The sequence below is a fragment of the Astatotilapia calliptera genome, chromosome 15 (genome assembly GCF_964374335.1).
Source record: "Astatotilapia calliptera chromosome 15, fAstCal68.1, whole genome shotgun sequence".
NCBI lineage: Eukaryota > Metazoa > Chordata > Actinopteri > Cichliformes > Cichlidae > Astatotilapia > Astatotilapia calliptera.
The window spans coordinates 25,161,976-25,189,076 of NC_137436.1; the positions used below are offsets into that span (position 1 = coordinate 25,161,976).

At 41.8% G+C, this 27,101-nt stretch overlaps 1 protein-coding gene across 1 annotated transcript in view; it reads right to left on the minus strand.

Annotated features, from left to right (window-relative positions):
* The window catches only part of LOC113037600 (uncharacterized), a 64,889-nt gene extending 54,760 nt beyond the window's left edge, over positions 1-10,129 (minus strand). Inside the window, exons 1-3 of the mRNA XM_080289814.1 lie at positions 9,599-10,129; positions 5,811-6,032; positions 547-713 (exon numbers count right to left, since the gene is read on the minus strand). Of these exons, the coding sequence (XP_080145940.1) occupies positions 547-713; positions 5,811-6,032; positions 9,599-9,665 (456 nt within the window). The 5' untranslated portion in view covers positions 9,666-10,129. The remainder of the gene's footprint in view (positions 1-546; positions 714-5,810; positions 6,033-9,598) is intronic.
* Between the last annotated feature and the right edge of the window lie 16,972 nt (positions 10,130-27,101).

Genomic DNA, 27,101 nt, shown 5'->3' on the forward strand with positions numbered 1-27,101 from the left:
AGAGGGACTGATTCATGCTGGGATAATCAGCTTATTTGTTGTAAAAACAGCAAAAAATATCCTAAATTAAGAAAACTAATTAGCTCATTGTGACCAAAACATTTTAAATGGAAGTGAAAAAAAAGTAGACTTTAGGAAAAAACAGTAGAAATGATGCAAACAAACACAACTGAAAGCAAAACATTAAAATATACTGGAAGTGTCTGTAGCTAAAGGCTCAGGTGAAAAAAAGAAAAAGAAACCAAAGAAAGTGAAGGATCTTCAGAAAACTGTAAATAGTATAAAGTAAAAACTGTCTCAGTTCAGTTTCACTGTGATTGGATTAACATCAGGTTCTCAATTAAATACAGATGACAAGGAGCACTGCATATTTACTCTAGTTCACTGTGTGTCTTTGACTGACAGCGAAACTCACTCCGCTTCGTTTATTTAAAAGCATCCAAGACGTAACTCACGCCTTCAACATAACGATGAAAACAATGACAGGTTAGCTGGGATGAACATGAAACATGGTTTGCAGGCAGATGTGAAGAATCTCGTTCGTACCCGCTGAATCATGCTCACGTGCTCCTCCGAGTCGCTGAAGTTTTTGGCGAGGTCAGAGATGCAGAGCGACTCGTGCTGACACGTGTGAACCCATCGCTGGTACTCGGCCGTCCCCGGAATCCTGTCGAAGAAGATCCTGAACGCCTCCCACACCGCCTCCTGACAAACTGACCACAGGACCACACACACACAAACACACACACACACACACACACACACACACACACACACACACACACACACACACACACACACACACACACACCATGTTCAGCACTGAACACTTTGCTGCTGGATCCGGAGGTTTCTTTATATCATCACAACATCGTTTTCTAATCAGATCTGCACTTTTAAACTTGTACAGTTATTCCAAGTGTCCAGTGTTGTCACATCTCACAGAGATGACAATTTATTTAAATCCAGATTGACTCCAATAGTTAACCAGCAGACATCAAATGTATCCTAAACCTTAGATCAGGTTTAAACCTTCGACCTGGTCTGATGACAGAAAAACTGCACAGGTGGATGTTGATGTTGTGCCACATCACTAAAATAAAGAAGATGGGTTTTAATATAGTGACATTTCCACCTCCTCACCTCCAATATCCACCTCCTCACAGCAGCCTCATTCTTTTAAATATAAACAACATTTCATCCATTTATGGATGTTTATATTCATAAACATGTACATGTTTATCGATTTGCAAATACAGATTTGTTGCGAGGTATTTTTAAATGAATCAGACAGTTTCAGCTCTCCAACCTCCAGAGGACGTATTTAACTCTGCAGCAGTGTCTGTGATGGATGAATTAACTGAGGAGGATTAAAAAACAAAAACTGATGGCACAGTAAGATTGGTTTAGTCGTCCATCCATCTTCTTCTGCTGAAGTCTAACAGGTGTGCAGTTTATGTCTTCCAAAACCAAGAAACTGCAATGAATTGCAGACATGTGGAGAAAGGCAAACTAAACTAAAGTGAGCCTTTCTTTTATGGGCTCTTTACTAGCCAAAACAAAGTCCATCAGAAAAGTAAAAAAAAGAACCCCAAAGCTGGAGACACATGTGGGAGATTAACAGACGCTTAGACAAAGACTGAGGGGAAGACAGTGCTGTTTATACACGAGGGTAAGTAAAGCAGAAACAGCAGGGTAACAAGACACAGGAGGCAAAATCAAAGAAATTAGGCTAAACACAAGACAAACTACCAAAATAAAACAGGAAGTGACACATGAATTAACTTAACAAAAAAATGAGACAGGAAACACTGAGGGAACAAATCTACAAACAACCTAAACCACAGTCACACCCGGGGTCATTCAATTCAATTCAATTCTTTAAGAGTTGCCTGAAGTAGCTTTGTATTGTAAGGCCCCACAATAATACTGAGAAAACAGAGAAAGCCGTCTGCTGTGAATGCTTAAAGGTGAGTGGAGGAAGACGATCAATGATTTCATCGACTGAAAGAAAATATTCACATGAGAATGCTGCACCACAGACGTGATTGTGGTTTTATTTAGGTAGCAAAGATGCAATACTTATTATTACTGCAGAAATCAGACCAGTATTTCTTGCTTTGTCTGAATGAACCACCACCATCTGTGGAAACGTCAGCTTCTGTCTGGTTTCACTGGGAATAACTAAAGAATGTCCATCGGTGGGATCTGTGAGCAAAGCTGTATGATTTTCCCTTTTTAAACAACACACTGAAGCCTTCGGTATGTCCAAATTTACAGAACACACACGAGACTTTGAGCTAATCCGCTCTGAATCAATCGGAAAATAAAGTCCGTGTGAGACGAGGATAAAAGATCAAACAGGAGCGTGAGCAGAGATAAGACGAGAAAGATGAAAAGATATTTGTGCATGACACGAAAATCAGATGAAGGGTGAACGTCTGAAAACAGAATTAAGCCATCAGAGTGGGGCGGGATCTTTCTGACATTTACAGCACAGGATAAAGGAACACGGACACAGCATGCAGCTCTGCAGGCTGCAGACGCTGCGCATACATGGGTAAACATTAAAACACATTTAATTTGGCTTCTTGCAAGTAGGAGCTCCTGGGTGCCGGTAATAACAATAAATAGTCATAAAAGAGTGAATTTTAACTGAGGGAAAAACTCCTGGAACACACAAATAAACTCTCACTGAACATCTGAAGAGATTCACACGTCTTGTTTATGAAATTCATGTTTTATCCACAGCTACTCTGGCCCGTCTTTCTTTGGTAGTATCCGGCTAAACACGCATACAGCCCGAGGCGAGCTGCATTTAAAACTGATGTCACAAACAGTTTTCATCCGTCATCTCAGAGCTGCTCTGTCAGGGGCGACTCAGATGAGATCGAGGCTTAAAAAGAAAGAGATTTATTAGACCAGCTATGAGCACAACGAAGAAAAAGCTGAATTATGTGAGGACTCTTTGGCCTTTAGACGCCATTTAATTATTTTTAGGGGGTACTTGGGGCGTGAGGTGCACAGCTATGCCCCCCGCGGGGGTCTAGACGCTGAAGGTGTGGGGAGGGAGGTGAAGGCTGATGTGGATCAATGTGAAGTGCAAGGGGAGCTCGGATGGAAAACGAAGATGGAGGAGGGCGCCATCGATCTGAAGCCACAGAAGCGGCGGTGGAGGGAGGAGTTTAAAAATGACGGCAGCGAAATGCTCGAGGTGGATGCCGCGACCAACTAGTACTTTTATATATATAACCCCATGTTTTCATGCACATGGGCGCCCGCTGCTGAAGGTTATAGGGCACACTTGATTTTTGGGTAACGCTGAATTCTGTTTTCATGAACAGTTTGTCCATATGAAGAGTGGTGTGGCTTTACTATCAGAAGGAGATGGCGTCCCACGACTTGTGCCGACCGTTCACAAGCAGACTGAAGGGCGATGAGGTTTTCCACTCATGCTGTAACCTGCTGACATGCTTTAAAGATTCAACAACAGGCTTTTAAATCCACAGCTGAACTGCTGCTGTATTAAGATGTGCTTGTTATAAAGCTTCTTCTCTTCAGAGCTGACCTCTGTGAATAACGATAATGAGCTTTGTGAAAATGGAGTGAAAGTGGAGGTTGATTTGGTTTTGTCCTCTTTCTGGGCATTCTGCACTGACAGATTTGATCATCATCACAAAGCCATTAAAACCACAAGTTTCCTTTAGCAGCAAGAGAAGATACGAGACACATTTATACAGCCTGCATGCAAAAACCACACATGTGAAGAAGTATCTATGATGAGGAGTTTCTAGTCCAGCAGTCTGATCTTCCTGGCCTCATCAGCTCTCCTTCACACCTTTCCTTAAGCTCATGGTGTTTTGTATAAAGCTCAAGAAAAAGGGATTAGAAAACGTCAGTGGGGGTGGGGGGGGCGTCACCTTTTGGACCACCTGCAAACATGGGACTCCTCACACTGTCCTGCATCTGTCGCTCAGAAGATTCGTGCGGAGGCCGTTTTGTTTCACAGGTACGATCCCCGTGCTTCTGCTCCTGTGCTGAACAAGCCGCACAGCTCGGCACTTTTCTGTGCGGAGGAGGGGAGTGACTCACGCCTGTGACTCACTTCATCGCTCCTCAGTGGCGCCGTGACGGGTCAGCTGGCTCGAGTGTGGGATCATGTACCTGTGCTTTCCTCCACTCCCCCCCCCCCTCCTCCACAGTGAAACTGCCTGCTGGAAACTGTGTGAAGAAACCGACGCTTCTGCACTTCAGCTTTGTCTTTTCTTTGTGTGGATGTCTGCAGGTAAAATCTGCTAAATGTAAGGCTTTTAAAGCTACTCTTGAAGTTCAATCTGATTAAATTTAAGACTTGAAAGCATGCAAACACTTAAAACCAGTAAAATTATATTCACAGCATCATGTTTAATTGCTTTGTCCTCCACATTTAAAAAAAATTGTGGAGCCACAAATTTAATTTTCTCACAACAAAAGGCAGCACAGTGGTGAGAGCAGTGCCAGTTAAAGTTGAAGAAAAGCTATAAATTTGGAGATTACCTTTCCAAATGTGCACGTTATTAGGAAAAGCATTGCTTCCCTTTCTGATACTTAACTGAAATCCCCATGCTGGAGCACCAACATCAGACTATTCTTTGAACTTTTTTTTAACTTTTAACAACCCCTACATCCCCACACCTCACCTTTTTTTATTTTTATTTTTGCACCATCAGTGGTTCCAACGCTCTATCGTACTGCTAAATGTAAGGACCTCATCTTAAGGAAGAGGTAATAATAAGGCGTGCATTCAGCGCTGTCATCCGATCCCTCCAGATGTTCTTTGATATTTATTCCCTCTCCCGTCTTCATCAAATGATTTCTGAACATTTCTGAACAAACTGATGTAAATTCATTCTGATGCCAGTCAGTGAGGCTCATAAACAGCCAGAATAAAGAGGAGACATGGTGCTCAAAGCACGCCGTGTCACGAACAGAAGCGTATGGGTGCAGTCTGTAACAGGGTGGAGGTTCACGACTGTTTCAGCTGTTTACTGCCTCCTGCATCCACCCACATACACAATTCTTACCAAAGCATCAGAAAACATTTTTTTTCACTTCTGCAAAGAAAATAAGCAGATAGTAAAATATTTTTCACAGTTTTTATTGCTGTTGTGGGAAACTTTCTTACCTTCAGCCCTGCACAAAATGCAAATAAGAGCTGCTCTGACGAAAGGACCCCCATAATGAGCCGCTAATTAAGGCATAACGTCGTGTAACTTTGCACGTGTCCATCAAACCTATACTCCACTGGAAAAAAAATCTTTCTAAACTTTACTTTGAAGCAGATTTACCAAACCCAATATTTGTCTCATGGTTTCATGCATGATTTTTACATCCTGGTTACCACAGACACATTCTTTACACTTGAGCTTCAAAATAAAAGCCCAAAAAGGGCCTGTTTGTAGAAGGAATTTGAACAATATCAATATTTGGCCGATAATTCGGAGTTGTTTGCAGATTTATAGGCAGAAAACCAGCAATTGATTTAGGAAAGGTAAGATAAGAAGCCCTCCTTGAGACTGGTTCTTCGTGTTAAAAGGGTTTTATTTTTCTTGCCACTGTCTCATCAGGAGTCGTCTGATTGTAGGGATTTCCCTCTATTATTGCAGGGGCTTTACCTTACAACATAAACCACCTTGAAGCGACTGCTGTGATTTGGTGCTATATAAATAAAACTTGAATGCAGTTGTAGTATACCTATAATTTATCAGAGGAATACTGCTGACAACAGCGATTAGGGGGTATTATTGTCTCCAGACTAATACAAATTGTACCTCTGAGCTGGTAGTACGCCTGGTGGCTTGCGATCACTTCACTGATGGTCTCCTGGGGGCAGATTCTCACTCCGGAGTGTAAAAACACCGACCTCTTGGATCGGCGTAGCTCTGGTTTAAAACCTGAACTTTTGGTGAGGGCGGGCATCTTTAGCAGCTGCGCCAGTCCCGCCGGGCCAACGGCCTCCATCTTCACCCCCGAGTCCATCCTTCCATCGCCCTCTGAGCCAGACAAAGAGAGGAGGTAAAAAATAACTTCAGGGTCAAAACACAGTCATTGCAGAGCAGATCGCGGTCAGTTCCAAATCCCTGGCATTTGTTTAGAGCAACAGATGGGTGGTGTTTACTACAAAGAGCAGCGCAGCTCATGTCACCAGATTTAAACAACATTTGAAAACAGTCGAAATCGGATTTAGAGTCATTTTCTGCCACTGGCGACACAAACGACACTGCCTGATTTAAACCCCATCCGTCTGGTACTACAAGAGGCTTAAAACAAACAGGAGAAGAAGCTTGGAGCTGCAGGAGAGGAATCAGAGCCGAACGCAGTGAAGAGCAGATAAAACACCAGCTGCTGCTACGCTGCTGTGGTAAATAAACAGATGCCAGATATTTCAGATACAAACACACATCGTGACGAGTCAAACGCAGACTGATGGAGCAGCATCAGGACCACAGTGACACCACCGCCGGTCTGATTTACTCTGCAAAGAGTCAGAGGTAGAAAAGACGTCCATAAACCAAAAAGCCTTGATTAGCATTTCAGTAATTAGACAGATCCACATTAAACTTGCTATTTTCTGTCTCTATTCATTAGAAACGGAATATTCTGAGCCTTTGGACGACTAGTTTCTGACATTTAATATGCAAAACAACTCTTTAGGAGACAACAAAAGTAGTTCTGGTCACTTCAGAAACAAAACTACTTATCCAAGTCTGATATGTCCAGAACAGGGGGGCACAAAGACTTTACCAAAGGGAAAATCTGGGTCTGCTCCCAGTAGGACATGGCTGAAACACCTCAGATGAGGGCCCAGACACCCTTCAGTGTCTATGAAAAATAAAGCTTATAGTTAGGGCTGGATCAGGTGAACCTGAATCCTCCCTTAGTTATGCTGCAATAGGTGTAGGCTGCTGGGGGATTCCCATGATGCACTGGGTGTTTCTTCTTCAGTCACCATGTGTATACACTCCTCTGCATTTAACCATTAGTTCTTATTAATCTCTGGCGCTCATTTCTACTACTATTGCTCCCTCCTTATTCCCTCACAGATAAGCAAAGACCTCAAGTCTACCTCCTCAACTTTACCTCCTCCACTTGAGAACAATGAGAAAGCAGTAAAAGAAAAGCAGTGACATCACAGGATTAATTTAAAAAAATGGTTGTCACTTCCACAGGACACGTCATCAAAGATGTGCTCTGAAAGCAAACGCACAGCTTCATGGCTACGAGCTGGTAAACAGAGTCAGAGAGTATTTTATAACCGGCAGATTTACAGTTTTTGTATTTTAGCTCATAAGATAAACCTGAACTTTCAGACACCACACCAGCATGCTACCAGTTTGTTAGCAGCATGTTACCAGCTTGTTAACAGTGTGTTAGCAGCATATTACCAGGATGTTAGCAGCGTGTTAGCAGCTTGTTAACAGCGTGTTAGTAGTGTGTTATCAGCTTGTTAACAGCGTGTTAGCAGCGTGTTAGCAACATGTTAGCAGCGTGTTAGTAGCATTTAAGCAGCATGTTAGCAGCGTGTTAGTAGCATTTAAGCAGCATGTTAGCAGACACAGATGCAAACTCTAACATCACTGCCCAGATCTGAGGAGACTGGATCCACACTTTGTTCCCTCAGTGGTCTCATTCAGAGGGTAAAAGGTCTGGAAGTGCTTAGTTTGACTTGTTTATCATCACAGCTAATTTTTACATTCTCCCCTCTGGCTGTCTCGGTTAGTTACACAATAATCACTCGACAAATCTTTATATTAAAATGTCATGGACAAGACTACAGAGCACAACAACGTAGGCATCAAGATTTGTGACTGAGATTTGTGTTCTTACAGGCGAGTCCCTGAAAGCTTTTAGGTTATCAGTATCGAAGTGTCAGTGGTTTGAAGCCTGGTATTAAATGATCTTTCTAGAGACGCTGACTTTCTGTGACCTCCTAACATGCTGCTACACAACACGTATCCCGTTTCTTTTTCTTTCTTACAGACCTTTAAGTTTATTTTAGTTCAACATACATAGATGACAATAACATATTTACATGCGTGACATTTTTTGCAAAGAAAATAAATCGTAAAGAAGCTGCAACGTTACAGCTGAATGCAGAAGAAAGTCTCCAAGATATGTTATGAAGCATTAATGTGACTAAATCCTCAGTATCCTACAGAACCTGATGGATTTTGGACATTAAAGTCAGCTTTAATCAGAGGATTTTATAACTGTAAATTATGCACATTTTTTCTAGTTTTCTAACTGTAAACATCATAATTGTTAAAATTTATGAATCCTGACATCTTCTGAACACCGAAGCTTTTACTGTCTGCACTGACGGTGAATGTGGGATGTAAAAGTATTTAAATACTTCACTTCTGAGTTTGCTCTCATTAGATACCGTTTTCTATCCAAAGAAGCTGCAGTGTTGAAAATGTCCAGGTTAATTTTGATGATGTGCTTTTTTATGCAGCATTAATGTGACTAAATCCTTCCGTATCACTGCCGACGCTTCAGTTTGAAGGAGCAGTAATACCTGTAAATGATACAGTATGTGTTATTAATAAACAAGGGAACATCAGGAAAAAAAGAAACGGATTAATTAAAGATATTAAACCTGTGAGTGATGCAGAAATGTTTCTAAAGGTTTCTAATGACTGAACTGAGAAAGAGACCACCACCAAATTGCACCAATAAAACCTTTCTGTGTTGAATATTTTATAAAGCTGTCTGCTGCTGCATGTAGCTCCATGTTTTTGACCTTTTCTTCTGATTCTCTCTATGTTCTTGTTTCTAAACCTCCACCTATCCCTCACATTCACTTTGGGCACATGCCGTGATCTTTCCCTACATTAATCTGTGTGAGTCCTTCAGCATTTCTCTGTTTTTTGTTTATCTGCTGCATGGAGCTGAGCCGAGTTCAGTGTTTGCCTTACAGTCATTGCTCAGGGTCGACTCTCTCCTTCAGGCGCCCACACACACTAAAACTGGAAGCACTCGGTGTACCAAAAGGACGCTCCTAAACAAGAGGTTTGTTGTAGATAAATTTAGGACAGCATGAGTCAAAGTGAGGGTTGTAATTCATCGGGCTGCTTTTGGGAGAAATAAACAGCCTGAGAAATGTTTTGAAGTGAAGGTGAACTTTGTTTTATAACTTTGATTATCAGCCCCTCTTTTGTCAGATTTTTAGCTTTCTTTCTTTCCTGAATAAGTGAGGAGAGAAAGCTGTAATTCAAATTGTCAAGCTGTCAGCACGCCAGCCATGAATCTACTGAACTGCCATTATCTGTTTCTGCATTTCCATTTGCATTGAGGACATGTTTGCACACACATAATTGGAGGAAGGCAAACTTCTTGCGATGTCACCATGCATTTAAACTGCCTTTTTGGTATCCTCGGGGGAAAAGTGACAGTCCAACTCCACGATGACTTCACAGCCAAGTACTTACGCAATCGTAATAGGCTTTGCTTCACATTGTAACCAAGTTTAGTACGAGTATAGATAGCCTTACTCTTTAAACCCTCACATCTAACCTCTCTGTTTGCAAAGAATAAAATGCGAACCAACGAGGCTCACCTTTAATCACGGCAGCCTGCGGAGCGACGGCGAGCAGCAGAGCGAGTCCAAACGCCCAAAGCATCATGTAGGACGGTCTCCTGAAATATGAACGTCAAAGTTAATCCAGCAGCACAAGGGAAGGTGTCAGCGAAGAGGAGGGGGCTCCTCTGGCTCAGGTGGAGATCATGGGCGTGGGTCGACCTCGTGTCATTTGGGGGACCCTGAGCGGCTGCTGAAACGCTTCCGATGAATTCCAGGATGCGTGTGGAAGCGTAAACCGATCCAGAACAGGACCTGCTGCAAAGTGTGGCAAGAGTGACGAGGTTAAAAAAGTAGGCACTGTTTCTGGAATAATCTGTTTATCTACTGCTCAGACATAATCCGTCTTTACCTTGCAGCCCTCGCAGCGCAGGCGTCATCCTGTTAGTGGCTTTCTGGGGGCATCTGTCAACCACGATGACTAGTTGGCTCAACACACCCCCTCCTGGCCCAGCCGGACACGCCGTGCCATGGTTCCCCGGCTGCTTTCAATCAAGGCATCCTGCAGGCCTCACTGCTCCGAGCGGTCCTCACGAGCACATCACATGTCTGCACAGACTCAGGTTGCTGGACCTTTGAATCTTTGCTGATGTTTTTCTCTTTCGTTTGGCGGTTTCCTGCACGTTTCTGTCTCCAGGCTTCATTGTTTCAATTCAAAAACCTGATCGCTGCACAAAACTGTGACAACCGTTGGGCTTGGAGGAATAAATGAATACTTAAATCCTCCGCTCAATGTACTTTCATGCCTTTGTTACAAATACAATAAGTCCAGAAGCTTATGCCATCTCAGGGTTTAAGTCCCAGGAAGCTCCAGACAAATGATGTTTGTTCCACAAGTGCAGAAGTCCTTTAAAAGGAAATCTGACTCCGACACATGAAAAGAAATGATTTTAGATCAGAGAGCTGAAACTGCACAGTGTGCAGAGCCTTGGGATGAAAAGAAGAAATAAGATCAGTCGCTTTACTTGAACACAGTAAAAAATATTAACATTTTAATGACTCTGCTCTTTTACTTGAACTATGATGTTTCTGCCAACAAAATAAAACTCATTTAAAACATTTAAATTCCTTCTTGCCATCTTATCTGTAGCACTTTTACTTTTATATTCTGCTTAATTAATAAATAGAGTTCATTTAGAATATGGATCAGTTTAATATTAAACTCCTCAAATATCTGATGTGAAAGTCTTTATTTAATCTGCCTGTAAAGAAGCCGTTTACAGAAATCTGACTCTGGATAAAGAGAAAACAAGCTTGTAGATCAGAGAGAGGGACAGAGCCTCCATATACACGTTGTTGTAATTCAAACATATGTGAATAGTTTTCTTTATATGTTGTTGTATTTTCTTCCATTAAATTACTGTGACATTCAAAGCCCTGAAAAACATGAACACGCTGTTATCACTAATGCAACAATTAAAATCCCTGTGTTCACAACAAATATGAAAAATAAACCCACTTTAAAACAAAAATCTTTTTTTACTACTTTTTAACTGTCCTAAGCTGATTAATGAATACATTATGTGTACACATATTTTGCAATTTTCAGTTTTCAATTAAAAACTTTTCTTCTTAATCAGCCGACTTTTACTTAGTTTCATTTGGTTAATATTCACTTTAGAAAGACACAAACCGTGATCACATCCAAGTTTCTGCTCTCGAACAGAAAACCCAAACACGTATAAATACAGTATATAAAAAATACTTTTATGTCCATCTTATAAAAACAATATAAAAGCAACAAAATACAGTCGCACTGGAGAAGCTGCAGGCAAACACTGTCAGGTATGTCATCATGTTACTCAGATAAAAGCCTTAAACTAATCTAATTCTTTTAGTTCTCCCACAATGGTTTAATATTTAATGAGTGAATAATTAGATGAAACTTTCCCAAAGGACACGCTGACAGATCATAATCTCCTTTTTCCCCCCATCCAGCAACCAAAAAGAATAAAAAATAAAATCACTCTGAGGAAGCTGGAACCAGATTATTTTAGACTGTCTTGCTTAAAAAGAAAGAAAAATTAATTACCAAATCTTTGTTCAGTAACTTGTTTGCATTTTTATTTTATTTTTATTTGCCTTTACTTTGCTCTATCCAAACACTGCAGCACTAAACCAAACTTCGTGCGACTTTAACACATGAAACCAAACCTAAAAACTTCACACTGTTTCGAATGGCTGTGAACTTCAAACCTCTTTCCTTCAGGTGAACCCGACTGATGAAAGGTGGAGTGAGGCTAACGGCTGGGGGGAGCGAGGGGGTGAGGGATTGTGTCTCTTTGAGGATTTGGAGTAAAAATAAAACTTCTGGCTTTGAGGAAGACCTACTGCCTGTGCACTTTCATACGCGAGGCTTCTGATGTTTTCTGGTGACCTCTGTGACGAGCAGAGATGGTGGAAAGTTGAAGGTCTTATCTTATTGTAGGTCAGCTGGAGCTCAGACATCGCCAAGTTGGGCCATATCTGAAGAGCCGTGCAAAAGAAGATTAGAAATTGCTTTTAATCTGTAATCCGGTGCCTGTTTTACTGTCCAACACAGCCTGTGTGTTTCACTGCTGCCAGACTGAAGCACTGGGATTAGCAGCTGTAACCCCCCCCCCCCCCCCGACACACACGCACCCACACAGAAAAAGAAAATATAAGAAAAATATTAAAGAAAAAATAAAAGGCAAAGTATTTGTTCATGTTATTTACCTAATCTCTCCTAAAAACAAAGTTAGTCCATACGAAACTGAACACGACGGCGGTGAGGTCAAACACAAGGACTGGTTTCTGTTATGCTGAGCTGCATATTTGAGTTGTACGACTACCCAGCCTGCTGTCATTCCTCAATTTGTTGATCAAAGTCCTGATCGGTCAGCGGACGGACGAGGAAACCGTGCAGCATCACGTTCACTCTGGACTCGTGGCACCTGCTTTCAAAAAGCTCAGCAAAAACACTTCGGCCGAGGCTTCAAAATAGCTGACATCACAGCGGCTGCAGCGATGACTCAAACTGAGTCCATCCACTCCTCATTATAAAGCTGCAGGTCTGCAACAAAACAAAGTGATTGACTCCACGTTCTGGTCCTCTGAGGCACAAATTCTGGTACTCTTGTTGATTATTTGGCGTGTTGCGCTTTGACCTGGACTCTGAAGCTTTTGTAGCACATGTGTTTTACTTCATGTACTTTGCTTTGTGCTTGACTTTGATGTAGTTCATTTAAAGTGAGTCCAGCAGTAGCTCGGAGTCCATTAAAGCCTTTCTGCTCTCAGTGACAACACTTCACTTGTAGCATTGTCTGCCAATCTCTCCTCCATCCCCCTCAGCTGTTTTATCTAATAAAGCCGAGGAGCTCTCAGGGAGCCGCTAATAAAAGTTTCACTTTGCACATTAAAATCCAGCTCCGCTTATCACCGCATTACATTTAAAGAAAAACCCTCCTCTCAGGGCTCAGACTAAATGCACTCTGACATTTGATTAAATACTGAAATATTCACAGTTGATACTCCGCTCTGTATTCATGGCAGCAAAATGAAAATAAAAGGGAGAGATAAGCAGGAGTCTCTGTCAGGTCTCAGGCACTTTAAGAAAATAGGTGAAATTATTTGGTATTCAAATGGGAGTTCCTTATGATTTGGGCTGATTTTAATCAGAGGAGAAATGTGCGGATGCCGGTTTCCAGCTTACTGCGGCGTCACTGGTGAATTGTCTCAGATGGCCCGTCTCCCACTAAATCCTACTATGATGAAATCCAGACAAGAATGGCAGATAATCTGGTTAGTTCAGTCAGTCGAGCTTCTCCGTTTAACCTTTCACCGCTAAAAATAACACCCGAGACTCCCCCGCAGGCTTGACATCACACAAACAACAACAACAATGCTGCCGCCGCGGGTCACGGGGCGATCTTCTGTTTCTGAACCGAACCTGCCCTGGATCCGTTTTACCACATGACTCTACATTGCATTTACTTTGAGACACATTGGTAGAATTGAGAGTTCATAACAGTCGCCCGATGCACAGTCGAAGCTCACAGACTACGTAACCATCGATCACACAAGACCGCGACACACCTCAGTGTCAGACTAGTGACCTGGACACCGTTTCTCATTAGGAACAGATAACTGTAAAGAGCCCATCTTTAAAACTGTTTCAGTGCATGTTTGTCTCTCTGCAGCCAGTCAGTCAATAATTATTCATCCAGACAGCATCTTCAGCTACAGTCTGCTCAATAAGCTTTTAGACAGCAACACTTTTTTCTACATTTGCCTCTGTAAACCAACACAGAAAATTTTAAATCAAGCATTCAAGATGTGACTGAAGTGCAGACTTTCAGCTTTAATTAACAAGAGTATGCCATGATATGTTTAGGATTTACAGACATTTTCTACACAATCTCCAATTTTCTTAAAAAGAAATGGCTAAACTAACAATTTTAAATGTAAGAAGTGTTTTTGGTTGAAATCCTTTGTGTTCAGTGACTGAAGTCTAGAACCCATGGACTTCAGATGCTCGTTGCTGCAGCCACCATTGGTTGTTGCTTGTTTGTGGGTGTCTCTGTTTTCAGTTTTCCATTTAATACCTGAATAACTTGCTCTGTTGGTTGAGATCAGGGGAGTGACTTGTCCATTTCTTTCCTTTGAGAAACTCTTGGGTTCCTTTATTTGTTTGCAGTGATGTGGAAGCTGTACACGTCTGTTGTGGTGAAGAGAGAGCTGAGTGTAAAAGCAAAGCTCTTTACCGGTCAATCTATATCCCTACCATCACCTATGGTCACAAGCTGTGGGTAGGGACCGAAAGAACAAGACTTTGGATACAAGTGCCAGAAATGAGCTTCCCCTGAAGGGTGGCTGGCCTCTCCCTTAGAGATAGGATGAGGAGTTCAGTCAGAGGGCTCAGAGTAGAGGTGATACTCCTCCACATCAAAAGGAGCCAGTTGAGGTGGTTCTGGCATCTGACAAGGATGCCTACTGGGCCTCAGATCAATGTTTGTTTGGGTCATTATTCATCCGTTCTGTGAAGCTCTGTCCAATCACTTTTACAGTATTTGGCTGAATCTGAGCAGAGAGTACAGCCCTGAACACTTCACAGCACATCCTGCTGCTTCTGTCAGCTTCTGTCTTTAAATCCCAGTGATCTGGTTCCACCGGCAGCCATTCATGCCCATGTTATAACATTACATGTTTGAAAGATGATGTGATATTCTTCACATAATTAGCTGGTTCACTGCTTCTCCAGACCTTTGCCTTCGTATCATTCTGGTACAAGCTCATCTTGGTTTTATCTGTCCAAAGAATTTTCCCCAGACCTGTGCAACTCTTTACATGTTTTTTAATGAGTGTAAACAAGTATTTGGATCTTCTTGTAAATTCTGTATTTCCATTTTAGAAGCATGTAATGGTGGAGAGGCCAGAGCGAGAGAGTGGACCCAAATAGCAGACTCAGACGGAGGCAGTTAACGTGGCTTGGACGTGAAAACTTTAATACTCAAAAACTCTTAGGGATGCTAAATGTTACGAGCAAACTATGACTGGAATCTGGTGCTTACAACTAAGAACTGGTAAACAGGCAATGAGTCGTGGTTCTGGGCTGGCGAACAGCGTCACAGAAACAGAGGGAAAGAGGAGTCAGGCGGTTCACTGGTGAGAGGTCCAATATATTTTGCCTTACTTGTCCACAGTCCGGCTGTGGCGTGGGGCGAGAAGCTGATGGCAAGGTCCTGGTGAGTACTCGTTAATCCTGAGGGTCTGGTGGATCTAAGTGATTGAGACAGGGAGGCGAAATAGTGAACCACAATTGCAAGTATGGTGGCTGTGGTGGATTGCGAGTCCAGAGTCCAGGTGAGTGTTAGCAATGGTTAGACATGGAAGGGTGATCCGAGGAAAGCTAAAGCACAGTAGATAACAGTTAATTCACTAGAACCTTATAACTTTACAAGAACTTGAACTTGGTGGCTTGGCTCTAACAAGAGTTAGCAGATAATCTGGCGATGATTCATTGAGAACGCTCGACTTAGATACAACCAAGGAATTAGTGACAGGCTAAGAAACCCAGCCACTCACCCAGACCATGACAAGGGTCTTCTTGACTTGTTTAGATGGTGTGAAGTTGTTTTTCTTCATCATGGAAATAATTCTGTGGTCTTTTGGCGCATCAATGCATTTTAACAATGGGTCTGATTGTTGATGTGGCCACATCAAGTTTCTGTGTAACCACAAAAGAGTAAATGTCACAATTCTGGTACTTAGTTTTTTATCTGCTGCACAAAAACTGTTTCCCAACATATTTTCCATTTACAGTTAGCAGATACATCGGAGTGCCTTGTGTCAGTTAAGTCTATGAGTGGGAACCTGATATGTGTATGATGGCAGTACTTCTTACTTTCCTCTGTTCTGGCACTACAGAGTTCTTCTTCAGGGTTCAGTCTCTACTTAAAAACACCTCCAACAAAGAAATCCTAGAGGTGGTGGTAAGGAGATCACCAAACTAAGCCCCCCATCTGTTCAGCAACACCTGGAAGCTAATCTGTTGCTCCTCTGCACACACAGCATCTATTTCCTGTCACCGTCCTGCTTTCTCAGTAGCTCTGTAAAGAATGCAGAGGAAAGGACCCAAATGCAGGACATTTAGAGGCCGAGCACAAGTTCAAAATCCAAGTCTTTAATCAGAGGTTGGCAGTGAGGCAAACAACCCAGAAAGAGAGCAGGCAACGAGGCCGAGTCCATAAAAACATCTCTGAGAGTCACACACAAAGAGAAGATGTCACGGTCTGGCTGGCAGACCGTGGGGAGATGGGGAAATAGGACCCAAACGCCGGACTCTTCAGTGCAACAGTGTTTATTTACAAGGTGGTGAAGTAAACAACAATAAATCCCCAGTTTCCCAGACTCCCGTGTAGTGTCTTCTTCCCAAAAGTCCCCGTGTAGTGCTCTCTGCCCCAGTGTCCCTGCACTCCCCGTGCTCACTGCTCCTTCTCGTCCCACACTCCTCCTGAGGGGAAAACAAAAGAGACAGCCGTTAACACTTATCCCAGCAGGCATAAACTCACACTTGACTTGTTTGAAGACTGACGTGTAGTCAAACGCAATAATCCAGCGTCGGTGGAAGCTCCATCGCTCATCTAAATAGCTCCCCCGACGAGCCCAGATGAGGAGCAGGTGTGCGGCCAGGACTTCGGGTGTGGCCAGCCCTCAAGTTAGACCACGCCCCCAGGGCTGAAGGTGCCTGTAACTTGGCCACAGCAGAAAGGCAAAACACACACACATACCTGCCTACATACAGATGTGCATAGGGGCAGTGCAGACAACACACCAAATAATAATAATAATAACAATAACAATAATAGTCACAGTCCCCACTGCCCACGGACCCCGAGTCCCCAGAGCCGGGTCCGTGACAGAAGAACAAAAGATTCAGGAAACAGCGTCTCTCTCTCTCTTTCTCTAATTACTGGATTTCGCATGCATACTGTCTGCTATCCAGCTCACATCCTGTGATGTTGCATAATTTCATAAAGCCTGATCAAACACAGCTCTGACAGACAGCCGGAAGGACAGACTCATTTGTATACAGTTTGAAGCATCGTGCATTGAGTCCTGCTGTCACTGCACTTTGTGAGTCACTGAACTTTGTATCGCCAACAAACCCAATTAAAACAACCTTCATGAGATGCAGAAGATTAAGCTGTTTGATGACTCCTGTCTCTCCGTGACCTTGGAGGGGAAGGAGAATCAGCATTGTTACTTTTTCCCAGGAGTTAAACTCGTGTTAGCGAAGCCTGCTGCTACAACACCTCTGAGTTTTTACAAGAAGTGAAGAGGACTTCAGTGAGCTCATCTGTTACAGCAGTGGCTCATGTTTCCTCTGCTGAGACTGGCTCTTTCCCAGACACCACACAAATGTGTGTCATTTACATTAAAGCTGCTAAGATTTGAACAGCTGAGCAGGTCAAGTGGAATTTAGAGCAAAGATCCAAGAATCTAACTTATTCCAGCTCCAATACAACAGGTTACCTGCTGATAGTAAGCACTGATCTGAGACCAGCTGTATTCCTCACTGTGAGGAAGAGAGTGGGAATCCTTTAAATGTATCCTCACACATGAAGTGGAGCAGAAAGCAATAGGAGATGGAAAATAACATAAATTGATGTGACAACAACACATTATGTTACTGTAAGTGCAAAAAAGGCATTTCGACAGGTTTAACACCAGGCGGGAGACTGAGAGCGAGCATGAACGAGAGGCTTTTTTGGAGTGTTTTGTTTAGAAACATTTGCAAACATAGAAAGACAAAAACCTAAAGCAACACCAAAATTCAAATATGTGTAAATTATTGGATATGTGCATCTCAAAGGTAAAAATGACAGTGTAGTGTAGTGGCTTTGAAAAGAATGATTTCCTTGGGGGTTCATTATTTATTACTGGTTCATGTCTCCCTGCAAGCTGCTGGAGAACTTTTACAACCAGTCTGAAGTGTAAAGCATCTAAAATTTCTGTAAAACATGAATTAAGTCTATGCAAGTGTGCTGGAAAGGAGAGTCAGTCCCTTTGTCGAACCTCAGAGACAGGAGGAACAATATGGTTTTCGTCCCAGTTGCAGGACACTGGTCCAGCTCTTTACCCTCTCAAGGATACTTTAGGGTGTATGGGAGTTATAGCTGGTAATAAGCTGGACTTGTTCCCGGTGGGTTCTGGACTCCGTGTTGTTGAAACAGTTTGGAGGAGAGTGTGAAGGGGTGGGAAAGAGGTTCAGCACCTCCAAATCTGAGGTGATCCTCAGCTGGAAAAAGCTGGAGTGCCCACTCTGGGTCAGGGACGAGTTACTGCCCCAAGTGGAGGAGTTTAAGTATCTCTGGATGTTGTTCAGAAGTGAAGTGAGAGGGAGTGAGAGATCAGCAGACAGATTGAGAGAGAGAGAGGTGAGCGTAAAAGTGAAGCTCTCAATTCACTGATCGATCTACGTTGCTACCCTCACCTATGGTCACGAGCTGTCGGTAGTGACTGAAAGAACAGGATTGTGGATACAAGTGGCGGAAATGAGCTTCCTCTGAAGGGTGGCTGGCCTCTCCCTTAGAGAGCCAGCTGAGGTGGTTCGGGCATCTGACAAGGATGCCTCCTGGGTGCCTCCTTGGTGAGGTGTTCCAGGCATGTCCCACCGGAAGGAGGCTCCGAGGCAGACCCAGGACATGCTGGAGAGATTGTATCTCTCGGCTGGCCTGGAGAGGCCTTGGTGTTCCCCAAGACAAGTTGGAGGAGGTTCCCAGGGAGAAGCTTCTTTGGTTAGGCTGCTGCTGACCCAGCCCCGTTTCAGGTGAGTAAACTGGACCTTTTCACTGTTTCTTACATTTTCTGGCTCATAAAATGCAGTGAAGAACCCACTGTCCAACAACTTAGTGCTTTAGTCTTGATTCAATTAATCCATTACTGAGCATTAATTAGCCATGTCTGTGCAGTGCACTTGAACGGTAAACAATCCATAAAAAGCAACTTCAGGCTCCAGAAAAAACAAACTGGTAGAGGCTAACACACCAATACTGATGTCATAGGTGATGTCATCTACAAAAATTATTTATTCAATATACCCCCCCCCACCAAAAAAAAAAGAAAAAGCAAATTGTGGAATCAAATCTGGCTGGTATGAAAAATGTGCATAATAACCACCAAGCATTCATCTCGACAGCTTCCATATGAACACTTGACATCTGATCCAAACTGAGAGATGCACAGTAAATATCACTTGGCGGCTGCACTAAGTTGTTGATGAATACCTAATACTGGAAAATGCTGAGAGTTGTTACATCAACCCAATTAAGATGTAATTGAGTTGGCGCGCTCCATCATTAGCACATAATTTGCCATTTATACGCTGCATATTTACCGTTTAAAGTGATTAACTTGACAATAAATTGCCCTCTGGGTCTTATCTGCACACTTGCCGTGGGCCAGAAACACAGACTGCATTAACCCGACAGATCAGCAGTCTGATGAAAACTCGCTGTGCAGAGGGTAAATACGGAGAGTGAGGACTGTTTACTCGGCAGATAGTCCAGAAATCAGTGTGTGTGTGTGTGTGTGTGTGTGTGTGTGTGTGTGTGTGTGTGTGTGTGTGTGTGTGTGTGTGTGTGTGTGTAAGTGTCAAATATTTTACAACTTATAAATAAAGTTATGGTTTTTAGGTTATTTCTGTTATTTTGGGTTTTTCTTCCTTTGAGCCTTTACTCTCTGCCAGGACCTCTGGTGTTCACCTGACTGTGTTTGTATACCTGTCTGTCTTCATGTCTCTGTTTTCCTCTTTTATTTTGCTGTTTGAACAACACAGAGTATTTCCGGTAATGACAGCATATCTGACACTGCTATATGTGAGAAAGGTCGACTTCAAAGAACAGCTTTAAAATGACTAAAACAGATATTTTTACTCACTAATCTAAATTCAGAAACCAATAAAGACAAAGTGAAATGTGTTTTTAGAAAGCTGGTATAGGCTCTGGAGCTCTATCCATTTGGCTTCTCAGTCACCTCTCATGGTTGAGAGTTTTAAACTTCTTCCATCTCACTGTTATTAAGGTCACTGTGCTGCTGGGAACGCTCTGAGCCTTAGAAATGGTTTCAGACCCTTAACCTGATCTATGACTCACCACAGTTTTATTGTGGAGGTCTGCAGAGAGTGTTTTTGCTTTAATGCAGTCCAAAATGTGAACCCTTTGATACACAGTGTCTCCAGCCCCTTGAGTGTGCCACAGCGAGTCTGCAGTCAGGTTCAGCGATAAACAAAGCAAACGGGACGAATCTCACCAAACAGCAAAGGGTCTATAAAAACACCTCTGTGGGTTATTAAACTTGGGATGGATGGGGGAAAATGCCATTTTTCATGTAAGATTAAAAGTACATGCTTAGGAACAGTGCAGAACCTGATGGGGTCTGAATAATAATAATGGGTTGCGTTAATATAGCGCTTTTCGAGAACCTCAAAGCGCTGTACAATTCCACTATTCATTCACTCTCACATTCACACACTGGTGGACGCAAGCTACAGTTGTGGCCACAGCTGCCCTGGGGCAGACTGACAGAAGTGAGGCTGCCATATCGCGCCATCGGCTCCTCTGGCCAACACCACTAGGCGGTAGGTGAAGTGTCTTGCCCAAGGACTCAACGACCGAAACTGTCCAAGCTGGGGCTTGAACTGGCAACCTTCATTTACAAGACAAACTGCCAACTCTTGAGCCACGATCGCCCTTCTGAAACAACTGTAGCCTATGAAATATGAGAGTTCTGCAGAGATGGAGAGATGTATTGTATTACTGCAGGGTCTGTAGGACTGCTGTTGTGATTTGGTGCTATTTACATCAAATTGAACTGAGCTGAATATTAAACCAAATAAAAATGTCTACTCAGACTGCAGGAAGTTTGCATGACAACTTTTCATGTTTCATAGACTATATTAAGATAGTAAGGGACTGATAATAGAAAGCGAATGCATCTCAGCAGGGTTTTTCTGGCTCACAAATCAGCCTTTTTAGGGCTGGCTACACCTGTAAGCACAAGTGCTCCCACATAGTTAAAGTACTGAGTGTACGTTCTCGTACTTTAGTGAAGTCTCTGATTTTCCTGTTGCTCTCTGATAATTAAATATTTTTATTACAGTCTTCCTTTCGGTCATCAATTGCAATCAATATTGGTAATAATATAAGAAGATTATGTATCTCAGTAATGCCATCTGTCTCTTTATAAAGTTCAATAAATCCACCAGGAAACTAAAACTAATGGTAAATGGCCTGTATTTATATAGCGCTTTACTAGTCCCTAAGGACCCCAAAGCGCTTTACATATCCAGTCATTCACCCATTCACTCACACATTCACACACTGGTGATGGCAAGCTACATTGTAGCCACAGCCACCCTGGGGCGCACTGACAGAGGCGAGTAATATATCACATCTGCTTCAGTATTTTCCACTTAGCTGCATGACTCAGGTTTGTAAAGTTTGTACTTTTTATTTTTTCTGTTTGTTTTGGTTTTTAGGCTTTCTTTCTATGAAACATCCCCTTGCTCTGTTACACCTAAGCACCAATTCTTTCTCTGCCGTTTCCCTACTGGCTGGTATTCCTGGTCCTGGGTGTTTAAACCAGTGTTTTTGAGTTTTGATCTTTCTAGTTCTATTTATTATTTTCTCATGTATTATTACAGAATTTTTGTTTTATTATTTTTGCTGGTTATATTCTTTATGCATTTTGAGTTCAGTTAGTTCATGCTTCCTCCACTTCCATACTTCTATAATTCCATGCGATTGCATTTGCCTATAACTATTGGGGAACCCTCACGTTAAACTTTATCGAGTGGGAAAAAAGTTAGCGTTCATCCTCCAACGTCAATGTGTTTATGTTATGCTAACATATCTGTGTTGCTAGAGATCACGTAGCACATCATACCTGCAAGACCAACTTCAATAACCCTACAAATGTCACTGCTGTTTAGTTTTCTGTCTTCATTTATGTTGGAAGTGATTGCAAAACAGTACGTTTTAATTTTTTCAGAACTCTCTCAGTCAGAACTTGGTATATCATGTTTAGTTGGAAACTAGCGAGCTAACTTCCTGCTAACTTCTAACTTGTTGTACTAAAACATTTTTGACCGATTTTTGAGCGCTGTGTACCATATAAAATCAGTTCGAGGTCAGTAAACACAACCAGAATTCATACATAAGTATGTATCAAGAAAGATTGATATCAAACTGATCACTTGACCCATATTACATTACTTGTTCTTCAAGTGAATCAACAAATGGCGAAATGAAAAGCCGAACAACTTTAAAGAGTCTCAGCTTGTGTGTTTATTTCATATTTTCAGTTGTTACCCTCCACGGCTAAATAAATCGGTTTCAGTAATGTACTGATATACAAGAATGGACATAAGGGGCTTCTTTCAAAGAAAAAACTCTGGTAGTATTTTATATATTATGCTTTGTATGTTGTTCAGTATATTTCTATGCAAAACAAGAGGAATTTCAATACACAGCAGTATATTCACAGTTTAAACCAGATATTTACATACACTTTGTGGAAAACACAAGAAATTTTTTTTTACTGTACAACATCAATTTAGAGTAAACTTGTTTTGGATAAATAAATATTGAAAGATCTTTTGAATTAGTTAAATGTCAGAATAAAGAGAGACAGAGCTGTCTATTTATTATCACTTTCATCAAATGTAGGAGTACATATACACTAAGTTTATTGTTAATTAATAAGAAAACTGCAGACGATTCCATTCTGAGCTGAAGAAGCTTCTGATAGGTTCGTAGAGTCCATGTGAGTAAATTGGTGACACAGTTGTGGATGCATATAAGGCAAAACACAGAGCCTGTTTCTTTGCCATGGGAACATCAAGAGATGTCAACCAAAACACCAGGAACAGAACTGTGGAGCTCCATAAGTGTGGCTCAGTTTTGAATACAATTTGGTGCCATTTGCAATTAAGAAAACAGATAGTTTCTCTCTTTGCTCTTAAAGTTAACAAATATGTTTTTATATTTATCAATCTAAATAAATAAACATTTAGTCTGATTTGATGTTACAATTAAAAAAGTGTTTGTGTTTTGAATTGAAGAGTATGTAAATATCTGGTTTCCACTGTATGTTTGATGATTGTCAGCACAAAGAGGGAGAGAGAGGAACAGAGAGGGAGATGGAGAATGAGGACAGAACAGAGATGGAACAAGAGCAGGTGAGACACACATGTTAGTCAAATGGTTGTTTACCAAAAGTATCACCGTATCATAGGTCCTCATGTATCTCGTACCTAGTGTTTCTTTTTAGGTTTGTTATTTTTCAAATTCTACATTTATTAAGTTATGCAGGCTTGTTTGCACAACAAGGCTAAATAATTATATAAACTTTTCTCAATCTAAATAGTGGACTTTGGTAGAATAAAAAAATAAGTGTAGTGCAGGTCTATGATGATTTTTAGTGCTACTATCATCTAGTTCTGATTCTGGTTCTGTCTTGGTTAAATCCTAAGTAGTCCTGATTTTGAACTGTTGTGTCCTGTTTTAATTCCGGATCAGTTCTGGGTCTGGTTGAATTGGGGTTTAGTCCGTGTGTCTTGATACAGCCCTGACCTTGTTCTGCCTTGCTGCTTAATTAAAAAACTAGCTTAAGGTGCTCTGCACATGTGGTATATATTTTTCCCTATATGAAGCCATTCTTTTTGAACAAAAGTCAAAACAGAGGCAATTAATCTTTCAGTCATTTCTAACCCCCCCCCAAAAAAATCCCACATGCATACCACCCTTTAGGGCTAAGCTCCGGGTGTTTCAAATGTCTGGCTCCGCCTCTGATGGACACAAACCTTTAGTGACTGCTGGTGTAATGAAGTAAGGACGTACTCTCACTGTCTTCCTGCTTTTTCTGGGAGATTTTTATTCACTTCAAGTTTTGGGAGGTTGATGAAACACCTCTGTCATTGTCACACTCTGGAAATCTTTTGTTGTAATTTTTGTTTCTGATATGAAAGTCAGCGAGCGAGCTTTAAACTGCTTTGTGTCGGTCGGTGCGTGAAGATGTTCATCTCGGCTCCTGAAAAGTTGACAATTGAGAGGAAAGTCATTCGTGGGAGCAGAAAAATGTTCCCACATCCAGCAGCCCGAGTTGAGGGAAGCTCTAAATTACTGGATGTGAAAAGTATTTTTAAAGGCCAGCAGAGAAGGAAAAGGTTTTATAATGAAGCAGCTGAAATGTAAAAAAAATTGTGGTGAATGTGAAAGAAAAATCTGTCCCTTTGATATGAATTAATTTATATGGAGTGAGATTTGTTGCTTCAGTGAATATCACTGACCTCACTCACAGTTTTTGACTTTTATCAAGACGGTTTTCTCTCTTCACGTTTAAAGAAGACAAAGAGGAGGCCACTGGGCTTTCCCTGGGTTGATGCTTGTCTTTGATCCTGAGATTAGTATCCCTGCTTTTTGCAGAGGATGTGGTTTGGTTTGCAGTGTCAGTGTTGTACTTGACCATCTACCTCCTAACCTCATGTGGTCATAAGATCTGGGTAACAAGTTTCCTCATCAATCAGTTTCCTCTATAGGATGGCTCGGTTCAGCCTTACAGAGGAGGAGCTCAGACAACAGAACGAGATCAAAGTAGAGTCATGTTGAAAGGAGCCAGATGAGGTGATTCACGTATCTGGTTAGGTTGGACGATTCCAGGCATGCCCAGCTGGGAGGCCATGGCATACACCATCTTATAACACTTGGCATCCCTCACAAGGAGCTAGAAAAGGTTGCAGAGGAGAAGGTTGTACTGGAATACTTGCAAGAAAATTCCCACTTGGAACAAGTGAAAGTAGTTTTTGACCAGTGCTACATAGAAAGACTTTGCCTGAGAGCAAAGCGTTATAGTTACATTTGATCAAAGCTCAAGGTGATTTTTATGTTCAGGGATGTTACAGATAAACCACATCATCCAAGATTTCTTCCACGATGTAAAGTATTCTACTTGCCAGCTGCTCAAATTGGATTTTATGCTTTTCTTTCTCATAAATAACAAAATGAAGTTGAATATTTTTGGACTCCCAGGATATTTGCCAACAGTACAAGAGGTGACATTGTTGGCTATTTTTTGACATTTCAGTGATGAAGGGGGGGGGGGGGGGGGTGCTTAAGATACTTAAGATCTAAGTATCTTAAGCACTTTGGCAAAATTACATATCATCTGTTTTATAATGTCTAATAAGCTTCATACAGTTAAGCACAGTCACTAAATGACTGAAACACAAGCTTAATCTCTCTATCAATAAAAATAGTATACATGTATGCTTTAATAAAAAAAAACAGGTGAGATGTTAGAACACTTTTATTTTTATTTTAGTAGACTCAAATTACAATAGACAGCTGCACATTTGTAGTCCAATTATGTCACAGCGACATGATGAAGGCTGTCCAAATTTATAGACTCCGCCAAATGCTGCCGACAAATGCATCCTGCTTTTCCCCAGATTTGAACAATGGGTCGGGTGTATCCTTTGTGGCCCAACCTATCCCAGAATTCATATCGCGGCCCAGCCAATTCCAGTTTTAACATTAGTCTTATTACTCTTTCTGGTTCACAAAATAAACTTTTGACTTTAGGCTTTGACCTTAGAGCTTTTATTGTCATTGTGCAGTTTCTTGCACAGCGAAATTGGGTAGCTGGACCACAAAGGTGCAAAAGTAAAGAAAACAATATGCAACAAGAAAAAAGCAATATACATGTATGTGGGAGTGAATGTGAGCACGAATATGTGAGTAAACTATATACATGGTGTATGAGTAGAAACATTGAAACAGAAACATTGGGGCTTTATACAAGGGCAGATATATAATAAATAAATAAATAAATAAGGGTGGAGGAGCTATGGTCATTTAGGGTGGGGATGGTAATTTCATTGAGACCAAAATATTACACAGAACAAGGAACAAGGAAAGACTGAGCTATTGGACATGGGATGGCAGCAACATAGTTAATCAATAGCAGCGTCCGAGTGGTTGTATGGGAGAAGTCTGTTCACACTCTTAGTTTGCATTAAGAGTTCTGACAGCCCACAGGAAGAAGCTGTTTTTTAGTCTATTGCTTTTGCACCTGATTGATTTGAAACTTTATCCAGAGGGCAGGATGTTGAAGAGGTGATGGTTAAGGTGGAGGTGGTCTTTTATAATTGCCCTGGCTCTCGAGAGACATCTCGAGCTGGCAATTAAGTCCAGGGAGGAGAGCGGACAGCTGATCACCTCCTCTGCAGTTCTGATGACCCTCTGTAGGGATGGCGTGCACCAGCACACTCTCGTTTGTGGCACGGTAGAAGGACGCGAGTAGGTCAGTCTGCAGCCATCTCAGAACCCTCAAGCGCTGCTGGGCCTTCTTCACAAGGGCTGATGTATTTGTGGACCAAGATAGGTCCTCAGATATGTGGGTGCCGGGGAACTTAAAGGAGGACACCCTCTCCACATAGTCACCTTTTATGGATAGGGGAGGGGGATCAGTTCTTGTTTTATGGAACTCCATGTCACTTCCTTGGTTTTCTTTGTGTTTAGGGTGAGGTTCCAAGTTTAGTCCAAGTTTACCGGCTTGGCTATAAGATTGTCTGGGATGATGTCACTGAAGATACTGAAGTCAATATTTTTAAGACATTTTCAAGTGAAGATTTAGCTGTATAAACAGTAAACAGTACATTCGCATAATGACTGAAACTAGCACCACTAAAGGAACAATGGGCTGAGAGGTACTGTTTATAAGATTGGGGAAACCTGCAGTCAGCTGAGACTAAAAAAGTCACTTGGATGAGGGACAAAACGTTTCTCCCCCTGAAAACGCTACATCCAGAAGAACAGAATCAACTTTTGGGTCATCAGTTTTTGTATTTCATCCCAAATACCGCCAAAATCCCTGGTTACATCTGAACAAATATAAGACAAAACTTTTTCCCAGTTAGGTATAAAAAGGTAAAAAGATCTAAATGAGATGTTTCATTATT